Genomic DNA, 23,020 nt, shown 5'->3' on the forward strand with positions numbered 1-23,020 from the left:
CAGTGCCTTTACCAGCACTTGACACCTGATGTCTGCACTTACCCTTGCACTTGCCACTTGCTCGCCGTTCTTTACTTATTGTTTATTTTGTTTTCCTCCTACCCCATGTACTGCACTGTCCTCTTCCCCCCCTGCACTTCTCCTCCCTCCCTTTCCCATGCACTTGCGTGATCTGAATGACACCTGGCCTAGTAGGATCATTGTCTGTCCTCCCTCTGTTCCCCCCCTTGCCTCGTCGCGCCTTGAAACACTTGTGTATAGGCGCTTTATAAATGCCATATCATATCATACCTACAGAAAAGCTAAAGCTGTTGGCTTTGCCAATGCGTGGCAATTAAAATATTAAGCATGTAGGCTTACAAAATGTGGAATTTTCCATAATAGATGTAAGCCCACACGTACCCTATTGTTTGAGCCTTCTCACTGATAACATTATTAAGACTTTAAAGATTTCCACATAGCTCTACTGACTAAGGACTTTCCAAAAGCAAGACCAATACCATGGATGCTAACTCTCTGTCTGGACATAAACCAAATGCCCATAAGTCCACCTTTCCACAGAGGCCTGATTTTTGTTCTTGACCCTTTGCAGGATTTTGAGGTATTAAGGTCCGCAAATCCAGAAAACCAAATCGCTCTCCCAGTATTCAGCTGCGAAAACAGCTAAGAACTGAAGGTAGAGGTTTCTTATCCCATCCCTCCTCCTCAGCAGGAGCACCCTCTGCCACCACCAATAAAATATCAAAGTGATGGTCAGGGTTGATCCCATGTAACACCATTGTGGGGACATTTTCCCAATCACTTGGATTCACAGAGGACCATGACCTCAGTCATGGATCCTTTGTCATCTTGCTCCTGTTTTCCCTTCCCATCGCCCTCCTTCCAGAATGAATCCCCAGCTCTACTGAAGGAAAGTGGCATTTCTCTCTATAAAAGTAATACAGGAAGTCCCAAGGACAGATACGGGTGGGATATTGTATTTTAGTCTATTTCCATGCCAAAACCCAACCACACTGACCTACGCACAATATTAGACTTGTTTGATTTCTGCCTTCATCGTTCCCAAGGAGAATTTAAGATGATCACTCCCTCACAGATACAATCTATTCTTCAACAATGATATTAACTCTGTGCAGTGGGTCTAAAAGATGCGTATCTCCACATTCCGATCTGGCCTCATCATCTAAAATTTCTATGTTTCTCAATCTGAGTAGCTCATTTTCAGTACCAAGGTCTCCCTTTTGGTTTGGTCTCAGGCATCATATGCTCAGTCCTGCTTAGTTCGAGTAACATCTGAGATGCGAGGCAACCTGATTTGGTGGTCGAGCCCAGATAACCTAGTGACGGGAACACCCTTCTCGAACACGTCCCTCCAGTTACCATTATGACACACTCCTTTCTGGGGTGGGGAGTGAATCTAGACCATCTGTAGATGTTCCAACATTTGGTTCCCCTTTAGAGAGGAGAGAACATATACATTTTCTATGAGTTAATGGCAATTTTCTTGGTTCTTCAAGTCTTTCAGCCAAACATCATGAATTAAACAGTTTTATTTTCCAACCGCCAATGCAGTATCAAACCAGGCGGAACCCCCTAATTCTGCGTGTGGTTCAGATTTAGGAAAGGGCAATACAGAAAGGAATATGGCTTCAAGCAGTTCTCATTCTGGGATTGGAGAATTCTACTGTAGACTCACTGTCACCGTATGATGGGCAACCACGATTGGGGAATTGAACTTCAATGTTCAGAATTACATTTTCAGCAAGTGGAACATTCACCAAGTCGATATATTTGCAGCAAATGCCAACAAGAAACTTCCCAATTTCGCTGAGGGGTGCACTGGAGAACTCCGGGAACAGTATGGATGTGCAGGCGTGTCCTCCTCTACCTCGAATCCACTGAGCTTTATTGAAACCCAGAAATGCAACAAACTGCAATCCTTCTGTTCAAAGCTCTTTTGTGGCCAGCCGGATTCTGATCTGGTGAGCCTTTCATTTTGTCAACCAATATGTCTGCTAAATCTTCTGCATCGAGTTCTACATAAGACAGGCCCCAAAATACCTGCAAAATAAAATCACCCACTACCACCCCTATAAAAACCAGGCACTGCTCTCCTCCCCACTTTCAAATCAACCAGAATTGGAGGCACCACTATCTCCGACCAAGCCCCCACTATCTGGAACTCTATGCTGCTTGAAATCCAATGCATGTAGGACCAACTGGCCTTCTAGAGGGGCCTCAAGACATGCCTATTCCCCCCAGCACCCTGACTCACACGCCCTCCCCTTTGAGCTAGCTAATTAATCCCAGGAGGACTGAATCAGGAACAAAGCTCTGATTTAATCACAAAGAACAATATGACTCCATGCCAAAGCAACCTGACTAACAACCCCCCAATAGAATACTGGAAAGAATCCACGATGCAGATGCTAAACCAGGAAGCCAGAAACAGGTGACAGGCATACGTCACCCCCACACTTGTGGGAGGTAGCCATAGGCACGGCCAGCCAATGTGTTGCACTTAGACTAATCCCTAAAGAGCCAATGCATTTGCATCTAGATACATTCCAAGGGTGGCCAGTGGGCATGCACTTAGCTGAATTGTGGGGGTAACCAATGCACTACATCTAGATGAATTTTGAGGGTATCCGATATATGGCACTTAGGCAAACTAGAATTGTGAGGGCAGCCAGTGTATTACACTTAGATGAATTGATGGTATCCATTGTATTGCACTAGATCTTTTTCTGGGGATAGACAATGTACTGCATCTAGTAGAACTGTGAAGATAGACAATGTATGGCCGTTAGAAGAACTCAGTGAGAAGTCAATGCAATGCATTTAGATGAATATTGAGGGTAGCCACTGAATAGCATTTAGGTGAATACAAGGGTAGCCAATGTGTTACAGCCAGCTGAATGGTAAGTGTGTTCAATGTACTGCATTTAGACAAATTTGAGGATATCCATTGTATTACGTTTAGATGAAATGGGAGGGAAGCCTATGTATTGCACTAAGATAAATGTATTCGGTGCCCACTTGCTTTGCATCTAGATGAATCCTTGAGGACAATGCAGTACTATACTAGGGGCATCTAGATAGCCATTGGCCAGAATCTTTACGGCGCTCTGAGCTCAGCCCCTCGTAAATCCTGCTGCATCTACCAACCAAGAACCAGCCAGGATGCATGGGTATGCACCATCCACTACATGCACCATTCTAAGACACATTACACTACACCTCCGCTATTAGGACCCAGTTATCCCCCACGATAGAAATTCAGCCTAAGCTGTGCACATAATGCCTCACCTGCTGTCGCATACGCTCTTGACTACATCCACATCGGAGACACACTGCATAACACCTCTGACATTAAAATGCAGATATCTCCCATGACAAAATTGGGTCCAGCTGCTCACATAATGTATATTCTGATGTTGAATATTTTTCAGACCACATTCCAGCACCCACATAATACATGCATCACTCTAAGACATACTGCACAACACCTCTGCCATTATAATGCAGCTATCCCGCATGATCAAATTCATTCTAGCTGCACACATAATGCCTCTCCTGCACTCAGCACTTTCTCTGAACACTTCCATTGCGTCGGTGCATAACATCTCTGCCATTAGAATGCAGCTATCCCCCACGATAACAATTTGGTCTAGCTGCGCACATAATGTCTCTCCTGCCCTGGCATACTCTCTGGACTATGTCTCAGCACACACCCACTACATCAACCACTCTAAGAAAAAGTGCACAACACATCAGATGTTAGAATGCAGCCCTTCCCTATGACAAAAATTCGGTCTAGCTGCTCACATAATGTATCTCCTGCCATTGAATACTCTCCAGACCACATTCTAGCACCCACATAATACATGCACCACTCCAAGACACACTGAACAACACCTCTGCCATTAGAATGCAACTATCCCCCATGATAAAATTCAGTCTAACTGCAAACACAGGGCCCAATTCAGAGAAAATGCGCAAATATCCTGCAAATTCTCTCATGCCGAAAACAACTTTGTGCGTCCTTGCATGCACAAGATTCTTTGTGCGCTCTGCGTATTCATGGGATCTTAACCACAAATAACGCTAGGCGCAAGTAGTGGCTGGCACGCTCATGACATGTCCCCATGCAAAGTATATCCAGCCATGTATACCAACCTTTGCGCCCTCCTTGTCCACAAAGTAATGCACCCTGGTAATGCTGCAGGCCGTCCCTCCTCAATCAAGGCAGCACCCCGGTGACACTGCATACAATCCCCCGTAACTCCCAACTGCACCCCGTAAAAATGCTTTGCATGTCACGTAACTCATGTCGGCATTCAGTGAATCTGTGTGCAAACCCCATTAAATGACAGCTGCACCCCGCAAACCTGCATACGCGCACACCTAACTTTAACTGGCACCTCTACAATGTGTTGTCACCCCTAAATTGGTACGTGAACCCTACCTCTGCTCGTAGGATTCTATATGCACAGTGCTCTGCGCCTCCTATCATGTGGCAGTGAGTCAACAAGGTTTGCGTATAATTTTTCCCGGCGTTAGGTTGCATGTCGGGTTCCATAGATTTAGTTTGGTCAGTACTTGACTGAGCGTGCGATTACACTGCATGGCCCGTCCCCCAACACACTCACGTTCTTCCTCATTTTTCTGGGAAAATAAGGAGTATGCTTGTCCCGCCACCTATTTATTTCTCTGCGTAGACCCGTCCCACACTTTGCGTGGAGTATCGTGCAAAGTGCTCGACTGCATGCAAAGCCATGACAGACTTGCAAGGTCCCAGAAAGGCACCCAAAGTCGGTTCCATGAAACGACAAACAGATTTTTGTCTGCTTATTAGTGCACAACGTCACTATTCAGCGCACAGAATATTCGATAAATCAGGCTCATTATGTCTTCTCGTGCCCGCCTATACTTTCCAGACTACCTCTCAGCAGGTTCATAGTGTCATTTCCTAACGCCATATGTTCGAAATGCCATTTTTTCGACACAAAATCGGCTAAAAAAAAAAAGTAATTTTTTTTTAAATTTTATTTTTGAAATGGGGGGGTTCCCCCAAACCCCTGTTTTGTTTTATTAACACTTTTTTTTTTAATAACGAAACAAACAAAAAAAAACATTAAATTAAAATAAAAACAGTTGCATTTTTTTTTAACCATTTTGTTTTCGACAAAATGGCACTTCGAAAATATGTTTTCGAAAAATTAACCGGATACCGTGTCAGCACCCATAACAATGCCTGCCCTACATGGGTGACTAGCAGGGACTTGGCCACCCCAACCTATTTCGTACATGCAAATGCACCCACAAATTCTACAACTCGGTACCTGGAACTCGGTCCCGACAGGGCATTCAACCTACAGCGCGTTGGGACCGTACCAGTGGAGAAAAAAATGAGTGTCTAGTTGCACCCTGGTCTACAGATTCTTTGCTCTGAATTCCCCAAATCAGAATACATGCCATTTCTTAGATTAACTCTAGATTTCACGTGTGCTTGCATGTTATCATTGTTCATAAATTTAAAGATGTCTTAGGAATTGTCTTTATAACTGCCTCTCATTTAACATGTTCTAAATTGTATTGCAGTTCCCATGTCAATTCGGTAGATAGAATCATGAATATCAGATTGTGATTATTGTAAGTAGTGGCCCCTGTTCAGAAGCCAAGGTCGATAACCCTTAAACTCCCTTGCTGTAAGTGTTGAGTTTTGAAAAAAAAATGGATTTACGCTATTACAATTATTTCTTAAGTATGTCTTTCTTTGCATTTCCCACCAATAGCATTAAACAAGTTCCTGAATTATTCACAGGGGTGCTTCAGTATTTACAAAAGCCCGCAGGACTCTGGCGCCGTGGACTCAGGACAGCTGAAAATCCTGCAGGGCATCCCGCCCAACCATGCCGTGAAGGTCATGATCCGGGTGTACATCGTGGAAGTGAGTTTCCCTTCAATGTCAGTCCCGTACCTTGGATTTCTTTGAGTTTTTCTGGTTATTCCTTTTCAGTGAGTAGCCAGGAAAGGGTTAATAAATATGCAGAACTGCAACAGCGTCTAGGATTGCAAAGGTCAAAGCTGCCGCGTCAGGATGCCAGCACCAGGTTAGTCTGGGAAACTGCAGCATAACCGCTGTGAACCCACCAAGCCAGGGCTCGGATATGAAAGAAGAACAATGTGTATTGTGTGGCCGAGTCAGAGGAGTTTTATTTTTTTATTTGCTATCAAGAAAGAAGAAATATGGAAACCTATTTCAGGCTGGAGCTAAAGGTCTGCACTCGCGTCCTGTGGTTTCAATGAATTACTCATTGGTGAGATGCATCATGTCGCATGCTGCACAGCGCCTCTTTGGAGCGCAGTTGAGTAGATGGAGAGTCATACTCTTGACGATGTGTTCATGCTCTTATCTCCCACTCTATATATGTTGATGCCTCGAATCATGAGTACCTCGCTCCAAAGGCATCTCTATACCATCGACAAGGCCCAATTTAGATGCAATGCCTTCCTACTGCACACCTCCAACTCTCTTGACTGCCTACGCTACACCTCCACCTCGCTTGGTGCCTACACCACACATCCACCTCTCCTGACTGCCTACGCCACACCTCCACCTGTCGTGACTGCTTACACCACACCTCCACCTCTCTTGACTGCCTACGCCACACCCCCACCTCGCTTGACTGCCTACACCACACCCCCACCTCTCTTGACTGCCTATTCCACACCTCCACCTTCGCTTTACTGCCTACGCCACACTGCCGCCTCGCTTGACTGCCTACACCACACCTCCACCTCTCTTGACTGCCTACACCACACCTGCACCTCTCTTCTCCTTCACTAAACAGAGCCATATAAATGGCTCTCGGTTTAGTGAATGGTAGTGCTCGTTGGAGGAGGTGGTACCAAAGCTATTGCTCGAACTAGCTTTTTCTGGGTGGCAGCCCCACTCCCACTCTCCTTCCAACACTCAGCAAATGCAAATAGACTCTTTGTGCAGCTGCACGCGCACAGCCAAGTGGAGGAAATACCGAAGGCAGAGGGAGGGAGTTAGATCCAGCAGCTCAGGGCTTGAGGATCACTCTCTGCAGCATAGGGTTGAGGTAATCCACTTGGGCCAACAACTCCACCAGGTCTCCACATTGAGGCATACACTCTAACTCTTCACAGAATTCTCATATTTAATGGCATAGATGCAGGAATGGAGGTGAGGGACCCAGAAACAACATTGTCGTTTGTAAAAGATACTCTATGTTCTCCTGATTAAATTTGCTACATTATACGAGTAGTATTCAATATTGGTACACAATCAGCTCTGTGGGGGTGGCCATATGAGGTCCTCCCTTTCCTACCTCTGCACCAAAAGATACATTGAATCCCATACAATCACCATATTAAAGAGGGAAGTTGTTTATGAGAAAACGAAAATAGTTCCAAATAAATTAAACGATAGAATTCATTAAAAAATGTACCACAATTAGACATATCAATTGTTGAAACAGACAAATTAATTTCAATAAGTCAATTCCAAAAACACGTTTTTGATCTCATATGACCTTTACGGAAATTATTTGCCATTTCAGATTTTATACCCATTTGATTATGCAGTGTGCCCATACCATAATAGCCACAAAAGGTGGCATAGCGATCAAGTGGTTAAATTGCTGGCATAACCTGGAAGAGTGACAGCCCTTCCTTCGCCTGTGCAACCAAGCTCTCCAAATATACTGATTAACAACAAAACCCACTGGGCCTAATTTACAAAGCAATTTCCAATGGGATTGTGCCATTGGACAAAGCTTTTGGCAATCAGGCCCACTGCCTCATTTTCAGAACATCTGACAGATCATGTGACCCTCTAAGACTTCTAAGATGATGCTGCTTTAAAGCAGGAAGCAAACAGTGGCTTCTGATCGCCTGACAATGCTGACTCAAAAAAACAATATGCAATGTCCTCTCAATGTGGTGTAAATCACATGTACATACACGTTTAGAGTGGTTCATTACCTTTTATACGACCACTAAGGACCAAACTGGGGGAATTTGTAGCCAAAATTGCAAATATTACCGACCGTTCACTGTTTCATGAAAGTAAATGACTTTAAAGTAATTCCCGTAAATGTCCTTATGGTGGTAAAATAGGCAAATATAAGTTGCGGTTTAGGGGGCATAAGAGGATTGGTAAAAGTGGGGCATGGATAGGGGGTAAGTGGGGGGTACCCTCCTTAAAATAATTAAAAAAAGAAAATGCCACAGGGTAATTTCGGTGAAGTAAATTACCTCTAAGTAATTTACTTTGATGAAACCGTGATGAACCATAACAGACGCAATAGGTTATGGTACATACCATCCAGGCAGTAATCGAAACATGGATAGGTTTAAATGGATCAATAATCTATTGTTGATCTAGTATTTAACAGTTTGTGATATTTAGTGCTACTTACCATGCTCCCATGAGAAGCTTATACAATAGATATGTCACGACCTGATGTTCATTGTGTATGCATCCAGAGGAGAGTGACACCGATACGACTGAGCCATAACTTTACATGTATAAACCCTGGAAGTGTATCGACACCAGTCATACCTACAACTTCTTTCAATGCAGCTCCAGCCAACCCAACTGCATCTTGCCCGGATCCACTGGCCTGCCTCAAGTATAGACCCATCAAAAGATAGGTTTTAGGGTGGACTGGGCAACCACACTCCCAGCACCTTGACCAAGTTGCAGTTGCAGGGGTTGCAATAGGGGTTGATAATAATGATTCACAAAATGGATTCTCAACTTTGCCTATTGAAGATGCATGACAGCGAATCCATAGCTCCTCTGCATATGTTGCAAGAAGAATGGATTTTGATTTATAAATCTTCAGGGCGAGGAGATTAATTGTTTCCCTATATTTTATGAAATCTCGAATCAGCTGATGTAAGGGTAGCAAACGAAATTGCTTGCTGCATGTTCAAGGTGTTTATCCCAAGATTCATTTGAGGAAACATGGATACTGAGAAAATCATAAGAATTTACCATCTCCAGAGATTGACTGAATTGAAACATTACAACAATAACATATGTTTAAAAACATTTACAGCTATTTTGGCTTACTGGCAGCGGATAGGAAACCATCAAGAATCCAAATATATCCATGTGAGACTAGTTCCTCCACCTTGACTTCCTCATTCCTTCTTCTGTGCACAACACTCTACTGCAGGAGAGGGTGGGGAAGCTCTACATGTCTCCTCAGGTTGGACACCACCTCTATCCATTCCAGTGGGTGGAGAGGGGTGCATGGTTACTAGCAGCCTCCAAGAATGCATTCACCTTTTACACCTCCCTGTGCCGTTACACAGGTGGTTCCTTATGGCCAATGATCCTAGGGCACAAACCTGGCCCTTGCCCCCTCTTGACCCTCTCCCCACAACCTTCCACCATGCAGAATACCTCTGTCTCCTCCTCTCTGATGACCTTCCCTGTTACCAGGGCAAAATAATCCCACTCCCTGTGGCTACTCCTGGGGATGGCTTTCACCCTCTGCCACAGAAGAAGCAGTAAGATGCCCCTTGTCCACCACCTCTTCCTCTATCTGCCCCTCCTCTTCCCCCTCAGGAAGGTTCACCATCCGCTGTGGCATCTCTGTAGACTGGTTCTTCCAATGAGCCACCTTGTGATGGACTTTGCACTCATCTGCAGCAGCACCCCCACCCGGAGGAGACTGTTGTAGCTTGCAGCTGGCGTTTGTGGAATGTTGTTTTTTGTTCATGGATCAACATTCCACGCAGGCCAGTTAGTTGATAGTTTCCTTAAAGATGTAAAACTTACTTACCGTGCCTCAGAAGATTACTTTATTGGCAACGGAGGAAATCTGAACCCTCTTATACTCCACACGTGCAGGATTCCCAGTCTTGGTTGGATCGGCGAGAGCAGGAGCCGCGGAGCGCATCGAGGTCGGGCCCGGCACCGTCCCAACGTGAGCTCTGTGGTGAGTGGCGAGCTACGTTGCCTGCCGGGCTGGGCCAATCCGTTGCCCCCCTGAGCCGAGCCGCTGTCCCTAACACCCGAGGGTGCTATGGTTCAGAGACCGATCCTTCTGGCTGAGCTTGGGCTGCTCCCAGGCGGGGGTGGGCTGATAAGTGCCACCACGGCTGTCTTCCATTGCGGAAGCTGCTCCCAAGTCAGGGGGCGGCCGTGAGAGGGGCCGCTGCCAAAGAGCCCAGCGCGGCTTTCTGTGATCGTCGGAGGGGCTGCCGCCGCGTTGCCCGATGAGGCAGGAATAAGGCCAGCTCATGGTCTGCGGCGCTGGAAGCATCAACGGTCCCCGGGTCTGCTCCGATGCTGGAGCCGTAACTGGAGTTGGGGAAAGAGTGTGGACACGCTTCGCCAGCAACCCAGGAGGCAGGGCCAAACCTGGCTGTGTTACGCTCACGTGATCCGTTTTCCGACTGTACGCCCACGGGAGGCGTAAGACACTCAAGGGAAGGGCTTCTTGCATGCCGTGTTCTCACACACCGTTCTGTTAGTATTTAGGACACCGTGGCCAGTGATCCGTCTGATCCCAAGCCTGACCACTGGCCACGGCGTCCTAAATACTAACTGACTTGGAGGTGTGTTACAAAGTCTTCCTCATCAAGGTACTGTGGCATGTTGTGTGGTGTGCTGTTGTTTGATGTGGCCTAGGAGGAGGAGGCCCATCAAAGTACTGTGACATTTTGTACTTGCACTGAAGCTTGAAGCGGCCAAAGCGCAAGGGGAAGTGCAGCTAAGTACTGTGGACGTGTTGTGCTTGGTTCCCTGCTGTCACATAGCTGCAACCCAGCTGGGCACTTTCGGTTGTTAAGACATGTCTCATTCAGCTACCAGGCTTCCCCCAGCTTTTTTGCCTGCTCCTAGTGAGCCAGCGTCCCCATGGGGCCAGTGGATTGACTCCTTCAAGGTATATTTGAGGGCAGCTGGGGGTGCAAAATTTGATGATGTCGAAAAGGAGGCAGCGCTTTTGAACTGTATTGGCACTGGGGGCTTGCAAGTTTTTTGCCATCTGCCAGGGGAGGTGGTGACAGTGCCTGGGAGTGGCGAAGGAGAAAGGGTGGTGAGTGCATATGAGACTGCATTGAAGAAACTGGAGGATTGTTTTGGCAGGAGAATAAATGTAGTGCTGGAGCATTACAAGTTCTTTTCCAGGGCGTAAGGGTCGGGTGAATCCATTGACGCATATGTGACAGCTTTGCGAGCTTTGATGGCTACCTGCAGGTTTTCAGGGATTCTGGATGAATATATTAGAGACCAGATAATGATGAAGACCAGCAGTCAGAAGATTAGGGAAAGGCTTTGGATCGAAAGTGACCTGCCATTGGAGAAGGTGGTGGAGATTGCCAGAGCGATTGAGACATCTAGGGCAAGTGTACACATTGTTACTGAGAAGGAGGGATCCAGAGATGTCATCCAGGGTGTATTACCTTGCAGTAGAGGTGGTGGTATGGAAAATAAAAAGAAGTTTGACAAAAGTGACAACCAAGGAGGAAGGTTGTCCAGATCAAAGGAGCCTTGTAGGAAGTGTGGCTGGTCTAGCCATCTGACTGGTTCCAAGGAATGTCCTGCTGCCAACATTGAGTGCAGAAATTGTAAATGTAGGGGTCATTAGTGTAAAGTTAATGCTGTGGTGGGTGCAGTGTTGGAGGGTGATGTTTTGGATCAGGAGAGTGCATTCCAGATTAAGCCTGAGCAGGGTGTGATACTGCATGTGGAAGGGGTGTCACGGAAAGGTCTATGGGTGTCGGTGTTGGTGGATGGCCATCCTGTAGACATGCTAGTAGATTCAGGCTCACCCTATACTATTATATCTCCGGAGGTTTACGTGGAGATATTGGGGAAGGAGGTCTCAACCTTGCATGCATCTGACATCAGTCTCAGCGCTTATGGACAGAATCCTATTAGTGTGTTGGGTTATGATCGGGCTTGCATTGACTTCAAGGGTCGGCAAGCTATCTGTAAACTCTATGTTGCACTCAAGGGTACTAGCGTATTGGGCTGGGATGAAAAAGCAGCCTTGAACATCGAAATTCATCCAGGGAAGGATGTTCCGGTATTGAGTATTGAAGAGGAGGTCGGGACTGTGGGGAGTCAAGTGACGCATGAGGAGGTTGGTGCTGTGGGGAGTCAAGTGACGCCTGAGTCGCTCAAGGTGGATTTCCCTGAAGTGTTTTCTGATATTTTGGGGAGGTTCAAGGGATTTTCCCACCGCATTATTTTTTAAAGGCATGCAGTGCCCAAGGTGCACAAGGTGAGGGGTGTCCCAGTGTTGGGCAGGGATGGTCTAAAGGAAGAGTTGAACAAACTTATGGTGTCAAGGGTCATTGAGCCTATTGAGTCTTCAGAATGGTTGTTCCCGGTGGTGTTGGTCAAGAAAGGGGATGGAAATCTTAGGATGTGTGTGGACCTTCGGGAGTTGAATTGAAGTCGATCGCCATCCTTTGCCAAATATTAATGAACTATTGCTTACCCTGGGGAGGGCCAAGTGTTTTTCCACATTTGATCTTTCCGCTGCATATCACCAAATTGATTTACACCCGGACTCCAGACCACTCACCTCTTTTGTGACTCTGTTTGGAGCGTATTGTTTTTGCTGCATGCCTTTTGGTCTTGCGTCGGCATCAGCTGTGTTTCAGCAGTTGATGCACGAGTTGTTTGGTGGCATGTTGGGTGTATGCTAATTCCAGGACGACATTTTGGTGTGGGGCAGTTGCAGGAAGGAGCATGACATCAGGGTACGTGAGGTGATGAGAGTGCTGAAAGTGAAAGGTTTGACTGTGAAGTTGGCGAAATGTCAGGTGGGTGTGGATAAGGAGACATATCTGGGTCACCCCCTCAGTGCTGAAGGCGTCAGTCATAAGGCTGACTTAGTACAGGTGGTGAAAGACACTCCAGTACCTGCCAATAAGGATCAGTTGAAGGCGTTTTTGGGTTTAGCAGAATACTATGTGAAATTAATTCCTAATTATTCTGAGAAAACCTTATCAATGAGAGCTTTGTTAAAGAAATGTGCCAGGTTTGTGTGGTCTGACAAATGTATGGAAGAATTCAATGTGGTGAAGAATGACGTGGAGAAGGCTCCATGTTTAAGGTCTTTTGACCCCAAGTGCAAAACCATGCTCACTGTGGACGCCAGTGAGGCAGGGTTGGGCGCTGTTTTGGAGCAATGGTGTGAAGGGGAGGCCAGACCAGTGGCATTTGCATATAGGATTTTGAGAGGGGCGGAAAGCAGGTATTCCATGATTGAGCGGGAGGCTTTGGCAGTAAACTGGGCGTCTAAACACTTTAGGACATTCTTATGGGGTATTCCATATGTGGTCAGGACAGATCATAGGCCGTTGGTGCATGTGTTCAACACTCGGGGTGGGGTGACTGTGTCTCCGAGGATAGCTAGGTGGATTGTGGAGGTGCAGGAGTACAACTTCATCATGGAATATTTGCCTGGGAAACGGAACGTGGTTGACGATTGCTTATCATGTTTGCCTCTGCCTGTGTCAGAGGGTGTTAATTGTCAAGAGGATGGTGTTGGAGCAGAGGAGGAGTTTCAGATTGCATGTGTCATTCCTGCCATCGATATATCTGTTTAGACCGCAGAGAGTGAAAGGGATGTTGAGCTGGGTTGGGTCAGAGAAGGTTTGAGTAGGGGTTGGGAGGCGGTCAAGAGCAGACCAGAGGGTAAAGGGTACTCCCAAGTACTGGATGAGTTGGCGGTTGGTCCCTGGGGTGTTTCAAGAGGCGAGAAGTTGATTCCAACAACATGCTTGAGGGATAGGCTTCTGGCATTGGCCCATGAGGGGCATTTGGGACGATCTCTGACCAAGAGGAGGCTGCTAGAGGAGTATTGGTGGCCTTCCATGGATCGGGATGTTGAGTTGGTGGTGAAGGATTGTCATGCGTGCGCCATGAGCGACAAGAGCAGGGTGGTTCGCCCCCAGTCTGTCAATGTGGTTGATATTCCCAGAGAAGTGTGGTCAAAGGTGGCTCTGGATATCATGGGTCCCTTTGAATGCTTACAGCCGGAGTGCAGGTTTTTGTTGATGGACTACACCTCCAGATGGGTGGAGGTGGCGGAATTTGGCAGGGTGACAACTGAATGTGGCATTGCCCTCCTGGAAATAAAATTCGACAGGGAAGGGATTCCGGCCAGTTTGGTCACTGATAATGGTGTTCAGTTTACGTCGAGACTTATGAGGGAATTTCTGGGGCGGTGTGGTGTAGAGCACCATTGCACTTCTCTTTACAATCCTAGTGCCAATGGTCTGGTGGAAAGAGTTAATGGAGTGATTAAAAGTGCTACTCAATTGGCCCTGGCAAATGGGCTGGAGTGGTAACAGGTGGTTTCAGAGTATTTGTCGGCTATCGCAGGACTCTGTCAGTGAGCACGGGTAGAACGCCCTTTGAATTGATGAGGGGGAGGAAACCGGGGACAACTTTGAGATCTTTGGCATTGGGTGGGGGCTGACCATGTGAGTTGGATCTTGATGGTGCGCAGCGCAGAATATTGGCTCGCCAGGAGGCCCTGAGGTTTTCTCAAAGGGAAGGAAGGAGTTGAAAGTCAAAGTGGGTGACCTTGTGTGCATAAAAAATCCCAGATTTGTGCAGAAAGGGGGTAGTACATTTTTACCTTCTAAGAGTGTTGTCAAATGTGGCAATGGTTATGTACAGTAGGAGGATGGCTCTAAGTGGAGCAAGAGGCGGGTTGTGGTGTTGGATGGTGGTTCGAACATGGAGGCTTCATGTGGGGAGGTTGAGTTGGAGAGTGATGTGGGTGATATGTTGGACTTCACACTTGAGAGGAAGGATGATTGCGTGTTGGAGGAGAATGGTGGACCATTGAGTGGGTCTGTTCCTGTGTGTGTTGTGGAGGGGCAGGTCTTGGATGGTGCTCGGAGTGGGGAGGAAGTGCAGGCTGGCGAAGGACATAACAGGTCTGACGGAAATGGGTGTAATGAGGGGCGCCGTGTGAGGTTTTGTGTTCCTCCTGTTAAACTTAGGGATTATGTGTGTTAGGGGGTCAGCTAGCACTACCCTGTGTTGGCTATCATTTCCCTATGTTTGTGTGTATTCTCTTCATGGCATTAAGATGTTATTGTGACTTGTAATGATATTTTAATGTTATAGTGACTTTTAATGATATTTTTGACATGTGTATTTCCTTCCAGCATTTTCACTTCACATGCTTTGTTATCTTATTGTGTGATATATTACCCTTTGCTGTTTCTTTGCTGTTTTGTTTGGGTGGGGAGTAAGGGGAGAAGATATGTTGTATCTTGCAACTGGCGCGTGTGGAATGTTGTTCCTTGTTCATGGATCAACATTCCACACGGGCCAGTTAGTTGATGGTTTCCTAGCCTGGTGTGGGCTTCTGCTCAGGGTTCAGATTAAAGATGTAAAACTTACTTTCCGTGCCTCAGTAGATTACTTCAGAGACCTTTTACTCCACTACTCCCCCCACCAAATCATAAGCCGTCCATAACACCTCTTGCTGAGAACTTGCTATGGATGCCCCTCCTCCCTCCTGCTTCTCCAATTCATCTGAGGAAGTGTCCACATTAGACCCTGCCCCTCCCCTGGCTCTGTGGGGGTGGCCATATGAGGTCCTTCCTTCCCTACCACTGTGCTTGTTGCCACCACTGAGATCTCCTCAGATAGTCATGCATCCTCTCCAACTTCTCAGGCCTCCCTAATGACTTGCCTATTCACCGGGGTATCATCAATGATGTGGGGTTCGGGCCTGCAAGCGAGAGCCCACAAAGAGCACGAGGTTCCCTGGCTCCTCTATCATGGAGGAATACTTCTCCTTCATTCAAGCCTTCAGTAGGGAATTCAATTCCTCCTCCAGGTCCTTCCCCAAGCCTTCTTCCCTGTAGCCTTCCTGCATCCTGCATCACAATTGTCATAAATGGTGATGCTGAGAGCTGTTTGTGTGCTCACTGCTCAACCTGACATCTCAAAAGTGTGTAGCCCAATAACCAGCGAAAACCAGAGAACTACCACAAGTGAACTAAGTGAACAGACAAGGGAACAAACAATCCTGATCCTAAAAACTACAACTAGAACTGAAACACTACGCAATAAACAGTACCTGAGAAACACACAGATCGGAAAGTGTATGTAAACCTTTTGTTTGTGATTTTTAGTGGATAGATAGGTGTAAAAACGTTTGTTTGGCTTTTTAACTTTTATAAAGGGACCCAAGAGGAAAAGGCAACATATTTTGTATTTATTACATGGGGAAACAAGCACAAAACAATTTCACAAACTGAATAACCACTACGAGAAAGGTGTACAGAAAAGGGATTCGAAACACATTAGACATCAAAAAAATACACAAAGGCCCAACAACAAGCTGATACCATGTCTCCAAGCTCTTTAAATTACTTCTCAAAAGCACAAAAATGCATCAAACACCTTAAATGTGTTAACCTCCCCTATGCAACACCTTCCCTCATAGCCTAGCAAACCCCATAAAGGAGCAAGAAGCAAGCGTGGCCTTTTTGTAGGTTGACGAACCTCCTCCAAGAGATGAATGGGCTTTCATTGGATAAATGAACTTAAATAAAATCGACAAATTACCCGACGAACAAACCCATTATTCGTCACACGAGCCGCCACTCCTGATGGGACAATCAATTATTGCCCAAAAACCGGGAGCCTGCCACAAGTCGATTAGGGACTTGTTGCCAGCAAAACAACCCATCCCGTTCACCTAGTAGAACCTCAAGGATCTCTGAGTAACCCACTGACAGCTCATGAGGTGTCCCGTTCATTCAACCAAAATACAATGCTCTTAGCCCCCCGAGTTATTGCATTGGCAACCTGGGGTGCTAATAGCATTCATACCATCTCTGGCATGTTGGATCAGGTGTTACTGGCCTGGTGACCCTCGTATAAATCCCTTGCTGTGCTCTGGCCTGTAACTCAGGCCCCCCGGGCTGATCACACTGGATCTGGCCCACCGGATCGGGCATGAATGCTTAATTAATACAGTGCTTAGACGCTGGGGGAATTAGTCATAAAACATGATCTAAGATCATAGATAATAATAAGACCACCTAGTGGATATAGTATGGGAGTGACATCTGAATAGTTAAGTCATTGTGGATGAGGCATTTCCTAAAGCAGAGTGACCAGAAAACAATACAATGATACACCCCTGTAGATCACTTAGACTTTGGTGCCCCACCCAGTACAAGCCACATCTTTTTTTTCTTCATCTTCCGGGGTACCACTGTTAGGGTCACCTGAACACATCTATCTACCAATAATGATATAAGGTTTGGAAAAGACTGCAGGACAGTTTCCTGGCCTTAGTCGACCCTACATCACTTATATAACCAGAGACAACAGTCAATCATCCGTGTGCAACACAAGCGTACATTCTCACTAACAGGCTCACTTGCTCACTGACTCACTTACGCTAGATATAATGGTTACTTGTATTTTCTCTCCCAGGGATTAAATCTTACCCCAGCCGATCCTGATGGAAAATCTGATCCTTACATTGTGCTCAGGATTGGTAACACGGAGATCAAAGATCGGGAAAACTATATTCCAAAGCAGCTAAACCCCGTTTTTGGAAGGTGAGTGAAGTCTACTCTTCTGTTTCTCCTGCGTTTTTCCTATTGAAAACATACAACATAGAGAAGATACCAAGATCTTTGTACATATCAGTGTTGTAATAATTGAATAAAAAACAAGTTCGTTTTTTTGCCATTTCAGCTTGACCTCTCTACTTTTAGCCATGTTGATGCTTCTTTGTATCCATCCATCTACTGATGTCTTATTATTATATTCGGGATTTTAAATATCATGTACTGTTTTGGCATCCACCACTCTTTTTGTTGTAAGTTCCGTGCATTACCACGCCTCTCATGACAGAATACATTCTCATGCCGCGACAATGTCAGATGCATTATTTTCTTTCTTTTTTCTACTCTTCTTTTTTATTTTTTAAAGATCTTTTACTCGCTTTGATATATATATATATATATATATATATGCATGTATAACGTGATTGTATGTTTCGCTTGCTTGTTTTATCTCTGTTTTATGTGTGTAAAGTTTCACTTGCTGAAGCTGGGTCACGCAATAAAGAATTGAATAATGTCACAATTGAAATTTTGTAAGATGTGTGAAAATCAAACCATAGCAACTCGAAGTAGGGAGTATGATACACAGGTTCCATGACAACATGGCACAAATGCCAAATTGAAAAACATCGGAGAGAGGGGAATCCCTGATGGGTGCCCTCAGATGTCGATTCGGGGGTCTGAGAACACTCTATTGGAGGAAATCCTAGCATTAGAATGAGAATAAAGAGTGACAAGGGATTAGCAAAATGTACCACAGGTTCCTTTTTCAATGGTCAAGTGGCACAGCGAGTATAGCGCTCGCTTTGACATCCGTGCAGAGCTTGCTAACGCAGGTTCGAATCTTGGCGGGGCCAAACTCAGCCTTTCATCTTTCTGAGGTTGATAAATGAACGCCACACACCGTGGGTAATAATAAGTAGCGCTCAGATACCTGAGGGTTCGTAGCGCTATATAAATGCCAAATTATTATTATTAATGTATAAGGAGAGTCCTACTGGATCAGATGAAACATGTTTTCAGTATCCAGACCTATGAATCCCTCTTGATGGAATTTCATCAGTGCATACGTGGCCCATGGTTAGTCTTCCTTTTTCAGCATAGGTTTAAAAGAGCGTGACAGGACTGGTGCCTGACTGGATGCCAGCGAACCTATGGTGTCACTAATTTCAGATAGAGAGATCACCCCGTTCGGATGCACTGTTTCTTTTTATAAAGCCGTGGAAGACTGATTTTTCCATACAGAAGTTGGGACCAGAAACTGATGTGGCTATACACAAGGGGCCTCATTATGGGGTCAGCAGTAAACCCCGCCAGTAGGCAGCGTGTTACCGCTGACCCTGTAACACTGTATCTGTCGCCTGACATACCGGTGCCCCGGGAGATCATAGGCGGCGGTGGAACGGTTATTTGTCATTCCCATGGAGTCCGATTTCCACGTAGACCTAATCAATCACCCCAGCCCGAAAGTTGCAAATCACTGACTGCTTGGCATGGCATCCTGGGTTGCATATCTCCATTTTAAGAAAACTATTTTTTCAAAAAATAACTTTACATCTTCACAAATATCAGAGCTATCATGCTAATTTTACACACATTTCTTTCCAAATTCTTCACCTTATCAGTGGCCTTCAATACTACCCCTGTATTGCAACAAAGTGAAGAGGGTCGGCTCCCCAAATGCAAAACTACGTGCAACAAATAGCATTGAAATAATGTGTTCCACTGTCAGATTAAACTAGTGTTCATGAACTACCCTGCATTGTCTGCTTCCTTTGCTAGACTTTAAAGCAGTGGTCATCAAACAGGGGGGGCTGCCCCCCCCAACCTAGGGTGGCTAAGGATGTCCAGGGGGAGAACCAGACTCTTTAAAAAATGATTAATATGACTGTACTATAAAAAATGATTAATATGACTGCTTTTAATAGAAAATATAAGCAGTAGACAATCTGCTTATATTGTAAAGAGCCTGGGCTCCCAAGGACAGACCCTGGCTCATCTAGAGTAAATAACATGTTTACTCCAGGGGGGCTCGGTATAACAAATTTGAATACCACTGTTTTAAAGTATTTAGGACAGAAGGGATAGAAGCAATTTCGCTAATGGCCAGCACTCTGGTTTTCTCTGTTGCTCATTTTGTTGTTGTGGCCACCATCTGGAGGCGACACCTGCAGAACTTTGAAAGCTAATGTATTTCATCATCTCACCAAAAGATTTTCAGTTAGTCCAGTACAAGATATGAAAAGTAGATTTTTTTGTCTTTTACCCTTCAAATAGTTGACCAGAATAAGACCAATGAGCTATAATCGTTTCTTTAATCTCATATACGGATCAGTAGTTGCCATGTAGATAGATTTTCATAAAATGTCAAATTTATTTTAATTCATTTACTCTGTATCAGTTAAAAGCAACAGTTTACAATCATGGATTCTCAAGGGTATCTAAGAAGTATAATTTGTGCAAAACAAAATATGCCATAATAAGGCCAACTATTTTCTTTTTTTATTTCTTATTGCTTCTATGAGATTGGCTCTAACAGAGTGATGTATGAAATATTCTGGTTGCAAGATGTGACAAGCAATATACTAATTGTTTAATGTAGCCCGCAGAGACTGCCATGCAGCTGAAGCCCCTATACATGTCTCAGTGTCCAGCAGCATGAGCACACTGCACCCATGTGGTTGGAAGGCTGGGGTTAGACCTCCAGCCATGCAGGCGCAAGAGGTGCATTTCCCAACGACGTGCCTTGTTCAGCCCACCACCTGAAATGATGTGTTTACAGTTCCAAACCTGCAGTGTGTGACTACACAGAGGCCGCCCCGCAGGGCAGCCGGGTCTGCAAACACACCTGCCTGCTTTGTGCTTTATCCTGCTCCTGGTGTGTGCCAGGACAGTGGAGATGCAGTGGAAATGTGGCACAATCAGGGATGTACTCAACTATTAGCTGTCACAGACACACCCCAAAAGGCAGAGGTTGGGTGAATGCTAAACTGTATCCACAAATGCCTTTTGTGGTGAACCAGAAGGAGGAGGAAGATTCAGGGATCTCATATTCCGGTTGTTTTATTTAACTAAAAGAAAAATACCTATCTGTCCCTACTGCTGAGAAGGAATGACCTACTTATGAACTAAAACTTAGGGTGCACGTCTACTGTAAAAATAGAAAAAGATAGTCCTCAGTCCAAAACCTATCCAATATCTGGCCCTACTACTTTAACAAAACAACAGAAAAATATGCCAGAACCATGGCCTCTCTGTTCAGGCTATATCCAGCCAATGTTCTTGCAATCACTTCCAAGGCAGTGTTCACAGTTCAACAAAGAAACACTCTTGACCACTCATCAAAGCAAACTCCTTAGGTCTTTCTTTAGGCTCCTCATAAAAAGTTGCAAGTCTCTGTATAAACCAAATGTCTATTGTCCTTAAAGGGGAGCGAGGATTCCCTTCCTCCTTGTCCACCAATTTGGCCTTTTCTTTCCTCCCCTATGTCGGAGCCTTGAGTAGACTCACTGAACCCTCCCTGTTCTCTTCTCTTTATCAGTTGAAGAAGATTCCTTGTTTACTCATGGCTCTCAAGACCCCTGTTAGTTTTTGTTTTCTTCGATTGTTGGCCCCTGACAATGTTCATAAATTGAGCTTCTGGAACCCTCCCCATTATACGTCTTCTTCGTGTTGCGTCCCGCTCGCCTCCCTCCAAGCTGGGCAACCTTGGTACCTTCTTTGTTGTTGGGTGTGCTCCAGCACGATGGTGTTGCAGCATTGACATTAAGACCTGTTCCTCTCTTTGCTGTCTCCACTATGGAAGTATTTGCTTCTCGAATTCTACCCATCTCAGCAGGTTCATCAGCCCTCATATTCCAAATGGAGGATTTGGTCCTCCGCTTCATTCCTCTCTTCACTGTCTCCACTAGAGAAACGTTCGCTTCTCAGATTCTGCCCATCTGTGCAGATTTGTTGGCCCTCATACCCCGAATGGAGGATTCGTTCCTCTGCTCTATTCCGGTCTCGGTATTCGTTTCTGGGCGGCAGGCCCACCATGCCATAAAATGAGACGGTTCTTCCATCCCCATCTCCTTCATGGCTGTATCGCTGTGCTCGGTGCTGGCCGCTCTTCGGCTCTCTCGATCCTCTGCTTTTCCATGCTACCGGTGGCTCCACAGTATAGCGTAACTCTGCCACTACAGGCTTCCCTCTGGGTAGGACTCCTCTCTCTCTATTCGCGCACACACGCAGCAAACACTTATAAACATGCCCGGGCGGTGAAGAGATGTCCAGACCCACATAGGCAGTGCAGCCCAGTAATTATAGTTCAAAGCTAGTCTGCCAAATAAAGTGCAGCGCGCAAGTACAAGCAGCACTTGGTAAAAACCAGGTAAAAACTCTCACTGAAACAACATCAACTAAAACCGTTAATTCCATTAGTCATTTCAATTAGGTCAATCAAATTAACTACTATGCAATCCAACATTTATGATATTCAATACAATTTCTAAAAAATCTATTTACTTCAATCGCTGGCTGGAAAAGTCAAATAAACACCACATGTATCGGGCATCAGACCTTTATCATGTAGCCAGAGAAAAGCAACCCAACTCATGTAAATGTCAAATCTGTGTCTGAGGAAACAGGAAGGAATCTTGTGTTAAACTGGAGGAAGACCCCTCCTAGGTAGAAGCACTGGAGTACAAGGCCCAGGCAATGACGCTGGGTCTAGAACTCTACCATTCGGGAATTGTATGAATACATATAGTACCAACGAAATCATCAAGATAGATCACTAAGTCAATTATGCAGGGCAAATACACCAGCTTTACAAATATGCACGTGGTACTAGATTGGTTTAGCCTGCCGTGAAGAGTAGTTATAGATTGAGTTATAGTGCCATCAATGAATAGGTTTCACATGACTCCTTCCATGCTGCCCTGCTACATACAACATCACAAAAGGACAATGAGCCGGAGAAATTAGGATCATCGCCTTATTAAGTATATATGTGCATTATGTTCAAATGTAGATAGGCACTCTAATACTCTAATAGAAATAAGGATGCCAGCTGAAACCAAACAAAATCAATTAAATTAAACACACCGAGGGCATTTGTTCAACTATAGGAACCGTTTATAAAAACACATGGTGATCCATGTCAACATTTAAACTATTGGCTGCATGTTTCTTGACACTCTTTCGAAAAGGTTTGGTAGTCAGATCTTGGCAGGCTGCACCCCCATTGATGGCTTTGCACAGTTAAGGTACTGTACTGCGGTGCTGCTAAGGTTCAAGGAGAAACTAGCCTACAACCAAATGCTAAACTGAGTTACAGAAAAAGGTTGATCTCCTCTGCTAGCGCTCATGCACTGAGTGCACTGAGTGCGGCGGGAAGATACTTTAGGGACTCATA

At 45.4% G+C, this 23,020-nt stretch overlaps 1 protein-coding gene across 1 annotated transcript in view; it reads left to right on the plus strand.

Moving 5' to 3' along the window:
* The window catches only part of FER1L6 (fer-1 like family member 6), a 1,078,814-nt gene that overhangs the window by 794,138 nt on the left and 261,656 nt on the right, over window positions 1-23,020 (plus strand). The window contains exons 31-32 of the mRNA XM_069621590.1: window positions 5,828-5,953; window positions 17,486-17,613. Coding sequence (XP_069477691.1) covers window positions 5,828-5,953; window positions 17,486-17,613 — 254 coding nt within the window. The remainder of the gene's footprint in view (window positions 1-5,827; window positions 5,954-17,485; window positions 17,614-23,020) is intronic.

The sequence above is a fragment of the Ambystoma mexicanum genome, chromosome 5q (genome assembly GCF_040938575.1).
Source record: "Ambystoma mexicanum isolate Mex_15411 chromosome 5q, UKY_AmexF1_1, whole genome shotgun sequence".
In the NCBI taxonomy this organism is placed as follows: Eukaryota; Metazoa; Chordata; class Amphibia; order Caudata; family Ambystomatidae; genus Ambystoma; species Ambystoma mexicanum.